At 45.7% G+C, this 12,424-nt stretch overlaps 1 protein-coding gene across 1 annotated transcript; it reads left to right on the plus strand.

The window, feature by feature from the left end:
* Positions 1 to 1,890: 1,890 nt before the first annotated feature.
* Positions 1,891 to 10,877, plus strand: LOC117060050 (uroplakin-3b-like). Its single transcript, XM_033172109.1, has 5 exons — positions 1,891 to 2,122; positions 5,594 to 5,743; positions 6,659 to 6,884; positions 8,992 to 9,068; positions 10,747 to 10,877. Exons 1-5 carry the CDS (start codon positions 1,945 to 1,947, stop codon positions 10,875 to 10,877), a joined length of 762 nt encoding a protein of 253 aa, XP_033028000.1. The 5' UTR covers positions 1,891 to 1,944.
* Positions 10,878 to 12,424: the final 1,547 nt, after the last annotated feature.

Genomic DNA, 12,424 nt, shown 5'->3' on the forward strand with positions numbered 1-12,424 from the left:
AGGCAAGATTGAAGTTTATAAAATCACATATATATTTCTCTCTCTCTCTAGTAACACTAGAACTCATAGATGTCCAATGAAGCTGAATACCAAAAGATTCAGGAAGATAAAGTTCTTCACACAGCACATAATTAAACTATGGGACTCACTTCCACAGGAGGCAGAGAGGGCCATCAACTTTAATTGGACAACTCCGTCAAGGAGAAGGCTATCAACGGCCGCCACCCATGATGGCTCTGCTCTGCCTCCACAGTTGGAAGCAGTCCTGCTTCTGAATACCAGTTTGTAGAAACCACAGGGAGGGGAAGGGGCTCTTGTGCTGAGGTCCTGCTCGTGGCTTTCTGTTTGGGGCATCTACTTCGCCACAATGAGAACAGGATGCTGGACTAGATGAGCCATTGGCTTGATCCAGCAGGCTCTTCCATCAACAGTGGCGTAGCATGTGTTGCCAGTCCAGGGCAAAGAAAGTATTGTGTCCCCTAACTGGCGACTCCACGCAGCATTGCTGCCAGACAGAGCAGCAGCAGAACATGCCATGAGTTTCCCCATCAGTGTGGCTGTCCTCTCCCAGCTCCTGCTCAGTGTGCTGCTCAGGTAAGGCGGGGAGACCAGATGGGGACTGCCTCCAGTAGGGGGTGTCAGCTGCAGAGGCGCGGCCCTAACTTTTTTTGAACCCGGGGCAATCGCTCCAGTAGCCCCCCCTCCCCCATGCTACACCCCTGTCTTACGTTTTTTATGACCTGAGGGGAACTTTACAACCCAAGTGAATGGGCAATAATAAAAAAAAACACAAAAGCTGGTCGACATCAGAAGACAGTGGTGAAAAATGTTGCCTGGTCTGGGGGAGCAAGAGTCCATTGACCTCTGCTCTGTGGCACAAAGGGTCACTCATCTCCCTTGTTCAGCCCCATCTCATTCTGGCTACTTCTCACCACTCTTTGGGAACTGCCAGAAGGCCCTCAGAGCTGGACTTCCATGTCTGGGCTGGACGATGGGGTGGAGATGCTCCTTCAGTTACAAGCTAGTTGCCATTGGTAGACTTCCTCTCTGTGAATTTGCCCAGTGGCCATCACTGCCTCCTGCGGGAGGGGGTTCCACAGTTTAACTCTGCACCGCATCAAGAAGGACTTTCTCTAATCTGTGAGGAATCTTCCAACATGCAGCTTCATAGGATGTCCACAAGTTCTAGTGTTATGGGGGGGGGAGAGAAACTTTTTCTCTATCTGCTTTCTCTTCCTTTCTGCCCCCGATTCTACCACCAAGGGCCTTCTCAGTATTGGCCCCGACTTGGTGGAACAGTCTATCACAAGAGACCAGGGCCCTGCGGGATTTGGCATCTTTCCGCAGGGCCTGCAAGACGGAGCTGTTCCACCTGGCCTTTGGGTTGGTTTCTGTTTGATACTCATGCTTCATTCTTTTATTGGTGGGCTACTTGAAAATGAGACTGCAGTTTTAATTTCGAATTTCGAATTTGTATTTTAATCTGTATTTTTAAATTGATTGTTTTATGTTTTTGCTGTGATTTTAATTGGTGTTAGCGCCCTGAGCCCGGTTTTTGGCTGGGAAGGGCGGGGTATAAATAAAAATTTATTATTATTATTATTATCATTCCGGCTCAAAGATGCCAGGCCAGAACATGACATCCCTCTGAGGCAAGAGTGACTTCCTCTTGATTCCCCTCTTGCCTTTAGAAACCAAGTGTCTCTAAGTGACGCCCAGAGAATGCCAGTCCACGTGAGGCGAGGGACCTTCTCTTGCTCCCACCAGCCCCCAGGCACACCCCTCTTTGGCACGGTCGGTTGGATCGCTCACGCTCCATCTATCCCTCGCTCTCGAAAACAAGCCGGACTTGTTTGCTGCCAGCCCTTGCCCGTGTGTATGAAGGGCTGGGGGTTTTTTTGGTTTTGTTTTTTTAAGTACAGCTGTCTAAAAACTGGATGACAAATGTGGGCGAGGCCCAGTGGGGCAGGACCACAAATAGGGGCAGGAGGCATTTGTCTGCTCAAGTCTCCTGGTGGCGTTTTTGTGTGCGAGACCCAGAAGGAGGAAGGACAACCTGTGGGAAGCATGCTTTGCTCTGGGATACTCTTGGTGATGGGAATCGGCATCACAGCTGCAATAGGTAGGGATGTTCCTTGCCTTAGTCAATTTATGGGGACGTTAATTTATTTGTAAAATGTATTTTTGCCTGTGTGTGTGTGTGTGTGTGAGAGAGAGAGAGAGAGAGAGAGAGAGAGAGAGAGAGAGAGATCACTAACAATTCAACATCAGGAAGAACTCTCTAAACATAAGGAAGAACTTTCTGACCATAAGAGCTGTTCAACAGTGGAACAGAGAATATTGGACTCTCCTTCCTTGGAGGTTTTAAAGCAGAGGTTGGATGGCCATCTGTCATGGAAGTTTTAGCTGAGATTCCTGCATTGCAGGGGGTTGGTCTGGATGACCCTCAGAGTCCCTTCCAACTCTACAATTCCTTGATTCTGTGATTTGCTCCAGGGCGAGCGACAACGATTTAAGAATACAATACGAAAACCAGTTACAGCAAACGGCTGTCAAGAGAATAGCTTGAGTCCTAATACAGCGGTACCTTGCTAGACGAAAAATTCGCTAGACGAAAGGCATTCGCTAACGAAAGGGTGACTCGCAAGACGAATTTTCCTATGGCCGCGTTTTGCGGTCCCCCCCCCATAAAACCGCACTTCCTCCGACCTTGTTTCGCAAGAAGAAATTTCCGCTATACAACACTCGTGGAACGAATAAATTTCGTCTTGCGAGGCACCACTGTATATGTATATCTGTGGCGTCAAAGGCTGTGGTCTGGAGGTGTGTATTTAAGATACAATGGAAGGTACTGTACATAATACAGGTGTTGACACACCTCTGTGGGAAGGGAGTTTCGCAGTTAACTAAGGCCCGGGGGCCGGATGCGGCCCAATCGCCTTCTAAATCCGGCCCACAGACAGTCCGGGAATAGCGTGTTTTTACATGAGTAGAATGTGTGCTTTTATTTAAAATGCATCTCTGGGTTATTTGTGAGGCATAGGAATTGGTTCATATTTTTTTTCAAAATATAGTCCGCCCCCCCCCCCCCAAGGTCTGAGGGACAGTGGACCGGCCCCCTGCTGAAAAAGTTAGCTGACCCCTGATCTACAGAATATAAATTATACAGAATATATTAGGTTGTTGATAAAGATCTTTGTAATAGCATAATAAGACCAAACACATCTGTATTCCAATGTATGGAAATGTAATTGAGTATTTTTCTTTTATTTTTATTCTCATTCATGTTTTTCTTTCTTCATCAGTTTTTTTTAAAATAAATGAAATTCTTCTATTATAAACAAACAATAGATACAAGTTGTACACAAAGTAGACTTTTTGAAATTAATGGGCCATGGTTTATTAATTTCAGTGGGTGTGCTCTTGCGTAGGACTAATGATAGATATACCCCCACCAAAAAAATAAAAAATCTCTAAGCAGCTTACATACCGTAAAATATAATGTAGGGGGGAGTCAATATAAATTAAGAAAAGAAGAAGAAGAGTTTGGATTTGATATCCCGCTTTTCACTACCCGAAGGAGTCTCAAAGCGGCTAACATTCTCCTTTCCCTTCCTCCCCCACAACAAACAATCTGTGAGGTGAGTGGGGCTGAGAGACTTCAGAGAAGTGTGAATACAAGAATACAAGAACAGTGTTCAGACTTTTGAAAAACTAAATAAAAACAGTTTAAAACTATATAATAGATAAAACTGAGCAATTAACAAAGGCTTTGTGGCCCAGTTAAGAAAAATGCAGCAAAATCTGGAATAGTTTATATACAGTACATGCTTTGGTTGGCTGTGTTTTTATTGATGCCTTTTATGATGGTTTAATGTTTAATCCCTTCCCTTTGCATGTTTCGCGAGAAGCAGTTGATAAACGAAACAAATAATAGAATGACAGCTACAACCTCTTGTTTACAGAGCCCTCCCTCCTCCCCAGATTTCCCCTTACCCAGTTGGCACACCCCAGGGACATGCCATCGGTTTGGAAAGGGTGGCAAAGAATTTTGACCTCTTGAGAAAAGATTAAAATAGAAAAGGCAGGGTGGTGTGTCTGTAGCATAGCTGTCAACCCTCCCTGCTGTTTCCCAATGCTATATTAAGGGGATTTCCCGCAAAAAAAGGGAAAGGTTGACAGCGATGTGGGGGGTGAAAACTTTGGGGAGGGGGTGGCTAATAAGATTCCAGAGGAGGATTAGCTTTTTCATTTAGAGAATAAGCCTCGGAAAGGTAGACACTGGATTTCTCTAATTTACACCTCCCATAAAATGCAATACAGTACATTGTTTTAGTAACTTAAACTGTAGAAAGGCAAGGAGGGCGGGGGCGGTTAATGAGGCGATTAATGAGGGCATTTCTCTCCCCTCAACCCCGTTTTAGTGGAACAAGTCCTTAAAGAAGCCACACACATTTTTACAGTCTTGAGGAAGGTGTGCTAAACATTCTATCCTCCTTTAAAAAGGTAAAGGGACCCCTGACCATTAGGTCCAGTCGTGGACGACTCTGGGGTTGCGGTGCTCATCTCGCTTTACTGGCCGAGGGAGCCGGTGTACAGCTTCTGGGTCATGTGGCCAGCATGACTAAGCCGCTTCTGGTGAACCAGAGCAGCGCATGGAAACGCCATTTACCTTCCCGCCGGAGCAGTACCTATTTATCTACTTGGACTTTGACGTGCTTCCGAACTGCTAGGTTGGCAGGAGCTGGGACCGAGCAATGGGAGCTCACCCCGTCATGGGGATTCGAACTGCCAACCTTCTGATCAGCAAGCCCTAGACTCAGTAGTTTAGAATTTGCAAGGAGGGCAAACGGTAGACGAGTCCCATAAGAAAATGTGGTGAGAATTGAAGAGTGGAATAAATATGTTTTCCATATGATAACAGTATTGCAGATTCATAGAAGAGTTAGAAGGGATCCCCAAGGGTCTTCTAGTCCAACCCCTTGCAAAATGCAGGAGTCACATCCAAAGACAGATGGACACTCAACCTCTGTTCAAAACCTTCCAGGATGAAGAGTCCATCTCCTTCCAAGGGAGCTCATTCCATTGTCAAACACCTCTTGCTGCCAGAAGGTTCTTCCTAATGTTTAGTTGGAATCTTCTTTCTTGTAACTTGAATCCATTTGTTCTGGTCCTACCTTCTGGAGCAGCAGAAAAACAAGCCTGCTTCCTCTTCCACCAAATGGATTATCACCTGCACGAACTTTTCCTGCATAGATGGAGTACAGGGTCTCTACCATCAGCCAGAAAAATAAAGACCTCTGGGAATATTCCTCCTGGGAAGAACTTAACGACAAGGGGGAGAACACTTACAAGGACATCAGAACTTCAGAAGCACTTCTCGAAGTTGCGTTCTTTTCCTCTTCCCCCCCAATGTGTTTTTCCTTTTGTGCTACCCCCTTCAGAGTGTAAGGCTGAGAACAAGCACCTTATTATCAACTGTTGTAAGCCGCTCTGGGAAACTTTCTGCTGAAGAGTGGGATTAAAAAACCCAAAAAAACCTGTATTAAGCAAAATTAACAACTCACTTCCTTTTCTCGTTGCCTTTCTCTAGTGTCAGTAGGATATACACCTCGCCTCACTTCCAAGGACCTGGCTGGGAAGAGAACTTCCTCCACCTTCACTCTGGAACAACCCCGCTGCGTCTTCAACAAGTTTGTCAATGCCACCGATGAGATATGGCTGGTGGTCGCCCGCAGCAGCGGTATGTTGTGTGTGTTTGGCTGCAATTACTGGTATATCCTGCCTTTTTCCTCCACTGAGCTCTTTTTTGTAAATATATTTTTATTGGTTTTTTTCACAATTAATTTCCACAGTTAACTACAAAAGACAACCCCCCAATCCCCATTCACAAACACCTTTCAAAACCTTATCTTTGAGGTTCTTTAAACCTCATGACTTCCCTCCATTCCCTCTTCTGGTTCCTTATATTAACAAAATTATTCTGCATTTCTATACACATACTTCTTCTTCTTCTTCTTCTTCTTCTTCTTCTTCTTCTTCTTCTTCTTCTTCTCCTCCTCCTCCTCCTCCTCCTCCTCCTCCTCCTCCTCCTCCTCCTCCTTTTTTCCAAATTTTGCTGATTGCAAATGTGCGGTCAAAGCCTGCCAATGTATCCATTTAGTTACATTATTTTCACATATACAACAATTATTTCCCATTCTTTTTCCTAACTTTGGCATATTTAAATTTCACTGGAAGGCAGCCATCAGTTAAATCAGATTCAAAATCCAGCTCACCTTCCTCACAATCTCCTCTTAGTCTCAGAGGCTGTAATTTCTGCCTCATTTCAGCAACCTAGGAATTCCCAAATATCTCTTGCCTACCACCCATGCCATCCATAGTTACTTCTGGCTTTTCCTCCAGAAATTCCACCTGTTCCTTTGCAGTTTTTTCTCTTACGTCCTCCCCCTCCTGTTCAGGAACCCCACGGAATCTTAAGAGATTTTCTTTTTGTTGCATCTCAAGCATTGCCAGATCATCCTCTATCATTTCTTTATGCCGTATAAAGGAGTTCATTTCTTCCTGCGCTTGCACTATTTTTGCCACATTGTTCTTGTAAGAGTCGCCCAGCAAGACCTGGCGAATAATCCTTTTTTCCCCTTATTGCCCCTTACAGCAGCAGAAACCTGCCCCATCCCCAGATCCCCTGACGAGCTGCCCTATCAGTCGTTCGAGAACAATTCCTGTTACATGACTCTGGGCACTGCCGCAGCAAACTACCCCTGCCCAGCGGAAGGAAGCAGCGATCTCACTGTCCTGCGGGTCGGGAATGAAGTCGACTGCAAGACAGATCCCACCAGGACAGATTGCAACGGCCCCCTGCCTGACCCAGGGCCCTACAAGTGAGTTACCTATGTCAGGTGATTCCCCCACCCATCACTCAAAGTTCTGATGGTGTCTCTGTTTTCTGAATTAAACCAGTACTGAATTAAAGTACTGTCTACATCTGGGTAAAGGGTTTGCTTGCTTGTTTTCCATTTGGTGCAACCCTCTTCAACAGGAAGCCTTGCCAGGTGTGGTTGGACTACAACTCCCATCATCCCTGATCATTGGCCACACTGGCTGAGGATGATGGGAGTTGGAGTCCAATGACATCTAGAGCAGTGGCTGCCAAACTCCCCAACAACAACAACTCTACCACACCGGACTCTTGAAAATGGCCGAGGGTCTTGGAAGACAACTTAATGGTCCTATTTTTCTCCCAGTAAATAACTGTTGACATGCAATGGCATTTGATGGCTGACATGTAATGGACAGGTGGAAGGGGTGGAAATTTGATTCAGTACGCTATTAGAAAGTTGGTGCCAGTTTGAATTTTTTTTGGCCTGTTGCTATTTCAGCTTTTCAGAAGTCCTACAATATCGCTTTTAATTTTCCTTATTGATAATTTTGATTGTTTTATCTTTTTTTGTGTAAACTGCCTTGAGGGTTGTTTTGTTTTCTGCAATCCAGCAGTGTATAAATTCTATGAAACAAAAAATGAAATTAGAGCCAAATCTATCATATTTGTGCTTTCTGGAAAAAAAGCACATGACACGTTCCAGCCTGTGGGGGTGGGGGTTACCTGGGGAGAGTCCTGAGGACTGAGAAGCGGGGGTGTCAGAAACTGAAGAGGCAACTGAGTTTAGTGAGCAGGAAGAGGCTGTGGCAGAGAGCAGTCTAGGGTGAAAGACAGAAGAGGAGGGTGGAGAGGAGGAGGGCAAAGAGGCAGAGATGAGGCAGGCTGCTGAAGAAACCAGGGGGTCTCCCCCTTTTGCTGAGACCAGCTCACTTCCCCCCTGGTCTCCCAGAGGTATGAAGAGGGCAGAGCAAAGAAAGACACAGCAAAGAAGTCTCAGATTGCTTGGGGGAGGAGAGGAGTCTTAGAGAGCTGTGGGAAGTAAGGGACTTTCAGTCCTTACAACTGCCTCATTGGGGCAAGACCTACTGGGTAGAATTGCTGTGATCACTAGGCCTGCACTGTTTTGGTTTCTTGAATAAAAAGCTAATGTCACTGACACTGGGTGTTTTATTGCTGACCTACCCCTGGCCCTAGCTCCTGACAATCTCCAGGGAGGACTCAGGGTGCCCCTTAACTCTCTCTTTTTTGTTTTTTAAATAGTTTTATTAAATTTTCTGAATTACATTTCAAAATGTTCATTTAAACAACCTTAAATCAATGACTTCTCTTCTTATGTGGTTCATTTTGCATACCATACATCCCTGCATATTTTACACGAACTAAACCATTCAGTAATCCATTGTTACATCCATCAAAACTTATTTACTCTGTTGAATTTTTCTTAATGCTGCCAGCATTTTTAAATGAACACAATTTTCACCTGTATTCAGTAAACATTTTCCAGTCTTCTTTACATGTGCATTCTTCTTGTTCTCTTATTCTATAAGTCAAGTCTGCAAGCTGTGCGCATAACATCAGTTTAAGTTGCCATTCTTCATTGGTTGAGACCTCGCTCGTTTTCCATTTTGGGGCTAACCAAACACAGGCTGTGGAAATAGCGTACATAAATAGCCTTTTATTGACACCTGGGAATTTCCCTCTGAATTATCCCCAACAAAAAGGTCCCTGTTTTTTTTTGGAAATGTTCTTTTAAACCTTTTCCCCCTAATTCACTATATACTATATCCCAATACTCTTTTAGAAGTCCACCACATAAGATAAAATGTACCCTCAACCTCTTTACATCTCCGACACTTATCTGATTCATTCTAGCAAATCTAGGTAAAGGTAAAAGGACCCCTGACCATTAGGTCCAGTCGTTAAATACCACCTGTAAATCATTTTTAGGTGCCCCTTATCTCAAACCCTGGAGGGAGATGCTGCCAGCCAGTGTCAACAAGGAACAATGGTCTCTTTCAGTCCCAGGCAGCTTCCTTCCTTCCTTTATTCATGTGGCTTGGAAGAGGGTGTGCCGGAGTCCATCAAAGTTCTTACCTTTCTCTTCTCAGAGTGAAGTTTCTGGCCATTAATTCAGGAGGCCTCGCAGCACAGTCGAGATGGTCGGATCCCATCCCGCTGATCCAAGGTAACTGAACAGGATCTGCTGGGTGCAATCCACACACTGCCAGGGACGTAGCAAGGGGGGGGCGAGGGGGCGGCCCGCCCTGGGTTCCATAATGGAGGGGGTGACAAATTACCAAGGAACATTTTTTGGGGGGGGGAAATTATTGAATTTTTTTTTGGAAATTTTTTTTGGGGAAATGCCTGCTCCGAAGGTCTTATCTTACTATACTAGGGATTATATAGCTATATATGAAATTTCATGCATATCGGTTAATATCTTGACCCTCCTCCACCAAAATAGCTGTTTTCCTATGTCATGAAGGCTGAAATTTCAGTTCAGAGGACACTTACTGTTCCCAACCCTAACCCTGTGGAAAGCCATCTAATTAGACTTTAATTTGATTTTGAGATGTTTTTAGGAGGTAATTCAATTATTGTTTGATTTTATACCAATGTTATGTATCTGATGTTAGCCACCCTGAGCCCGACTTCGGCCGGGGAGGGTGGGATATAAATAAAAGTTTTTTATTATTACTTGTTATTATTCCTTTGTAAGAAAATATGAAATAACGTAAAACTATTTTTGCGGGGGTGTGTGGAATCAATGGGGGGGTTGACAAGAAATTTTCCGCACCGGGTACCACCTGACCTTCCCATGCCTGGGGGGGGGGCAATTTTTTTTTGCCCCCGGGTACCAATTTACCTTGCTACGCCCCTGCACACTGCCAAGCACGTTGGAGACCCCTCAGTTTCAAGAGGACCACTGCAGATGCCTTCAAATGCCTCCCTATCACTGTGTGCAGATACATGTTTATCACTAGAGGACCGAAGGACTAGGAGTGCCTTTTATCAGCTCGGCCTGGTTTGCCAACTATGGCCAGTCCTGGGCAGCGATAGCCTGGCCACTGCAGTCCATTATTTGGTAACCTCAAGGCTGGACTACTGCAATGCGCTCTGTGTGGGGCTGCCTTTGGGACTGGTTCAAATGCTCCAGCTGGTGCAGAATGTGGCCGCCAGGTTGCTGATGGAGGCAGCTGGCCAATAGCATGCAACACCTTTGTTAAAACAGCTGCACTGGCTGCCCATCTGTTGCTGAGCCAGGTTCAAGGTCCTTGTCTCAATTTACAAAGGCCTGAACAAGTTAGGTCCAGGGTACCTCAAGGTACCTCAGGCTCAATCACTAGGATAATCTGCAGGGGCATTGCTAGTCACACCTGAAGTTGGCGAGGCTCATTTGACAATGAGAAGCTGAGCCTTTAGTGCCGTGGGCCTAGTCCTGTGGAACTCTCCGCCACTGGAGATTCAGCAGACACCTTCAGTGGCAACTTTTAAATGCCTGCTGAAAACTTTTCTATTCTGCCAGGCCTATGCACGCAAATACCGTTTACTGGTGTCTGTTTTCAACTTTTTTTTTTTTTTTTAACTTGTGTTTAACTTTTTTAAGCTTTTGGTGTATGGTTATATGGCTTTATTGCTGTAAACCACTTTGTTATACTTTTGTGATGTAGCGGCATACATTTATTATTATTATAAATAAATATTTCCCCAACCCCGGTTGCGATGCTCAGGAATCAGGGAATCTAGACTTCTAGGTGCATATACATATATGACACTGTGTATGCCATTCCTTCTAGTCACTTTTCAATGGAATGGCCTGTCTGAGAATTACAGCTTTGAATGTATTCTCTTGTCCTTATCAGGGAAGGATCCCGAGACGATTGACACTTCCCCCGGGCGACGGAGCGCAGGAATGATTGCCATCACCACTATCCTCTCCATCCTCTCTGCCATCCTGCTGGCTGCCTTAATCGCTGCCTTGGTCTATAAATAGTACGTTTCCATTTAGAATTGCGGAGGGAATTGTCTATGGCCTTGCCTGAAACCCGACGGCCGTGTCACCCTGGAGTTAAGGGCCTTTGCTTGCCGTCTGCAGCTTGGCTTGCTTACTTGAGCCTTCTGGAGCAAAGGGGTTGCCTCTGACATTAGTCATGCCCGAAACAGAAACGAATGGAGATGGCTAACACACAGGTCCATTCATTTCAATGGGTCGCCTCTGAGTAGGACTTAGCTGAATACAAGCTAAGGTCTGGGCAAATGTTTTTTCCTTTATTTGTTGGAATTTTATCCTGCAGAGGAGGGGGAGGAGGAGACAAGCTGGTGGGGAGACATCCACAAGGGTGGGTGGGTGGCAGTGAGCAGAGGCGGCTGCATCTGCCGCCTGAGGTGACCGCTTCACCTCATGGGCAGGCCGGACCCTGCCTTTAAGTAATACAGGAGTTTTCCAGTTTACCTGTAATTGTGAAACGTATCTGTTTCTTGTTCATTTAACTGTGTCTACACCCAACCTTTTCCTCCAAGGAGCTCAAGGTGTTGTACACTGTTGTGGTGGTGTACCAGTCTCTCAGCCTAACCTGCCTCAGAGTGTTGTTGTGGGGATTAAATGAGGATATTTAATTCCCACAACACTCTGAGGCAGGTTAGGCTGAGAGACTGGTCCCCAAGATCCCCCAGTTAAAGTTTCATGGCCAGGTGGGAGGATTTGAACCCTGGTCTCTCTCAGGTCCTCATCGAGCCCTCTAACCACTACAACACCACTGCCTCTCCCACGTCAGTGAGGTTGAGGCCTGACCCGACCTTACACAATCCTCACGGCCCATATCGACCTCATTCTTCCTTCTGCCATTCCTTTCCCACAGTTCGGACGTCTGCGGCAGCGCCGAGATTGTCACCGTGAGGGATCCAGCGACAATCACCCGCTACACCACCCACCACATATATGACCAGCCTGGCCAAAGGATGTGAGCCCCTCTGTTTCGGGACGATCTGTTGACGGTATCCATCTTCCCTTTCCCCTCCTGCTGTGGCTGCATCAATCCTTTAGAATCTCTCAAGGAGCTCAGCTGAGACATTTGACCTCTGGACGTACATCCCATTCCTGATTCCCTCTTGGAGGAGCTCAGAGGAGTTGGCAGGGCAGAGGAAAAACTGAGCGATCATCTGTGAATTACACACTTTGGGATGTTTTCTTCACTGAAGAGGAATATTGGCGGCACCTTCTGTCCAAGGGAGAATCCGGTCCGACGGTGGTTTTGTCTTAACACGTTGCAATAATTCTGTATGTAAACAGCAGCAGATTTACGCTGTTCCCAATGAACGAATAAGTTTCCACCATCTGGGGTGAAAGATACTCGGAGTCCAGTGTGACTTTCATGCTCTTTATTCAGCTCATAGTAGTGAGGAATGTAGTTCCCCCAAAACGTTTGCTTTATATACACTATTTACACAATGGGCCCCACGTGATTGGCTAATTCCGGGATACTCCTGTATGCCAATCGGAGTGCGGATTCACTTCCACCTGGAGCTGGATTGGGTGGCTCC

Source organism: Lacerta agilis, chromosome 15 (genome assembly GCF_009819535.1).
Source record: "Lacerta agilis isolate rLacAgi1 chromosome 15, rLacAgi1.pri, whole genome shotgun sequence".
NCBI classification, from domain to species: domain Eukaryota; kingdom Metazoa; phylum Chordata; class Lepidosauria; order Squamata; family Lacertidae; genus Lacerta; species Lacerta agilis.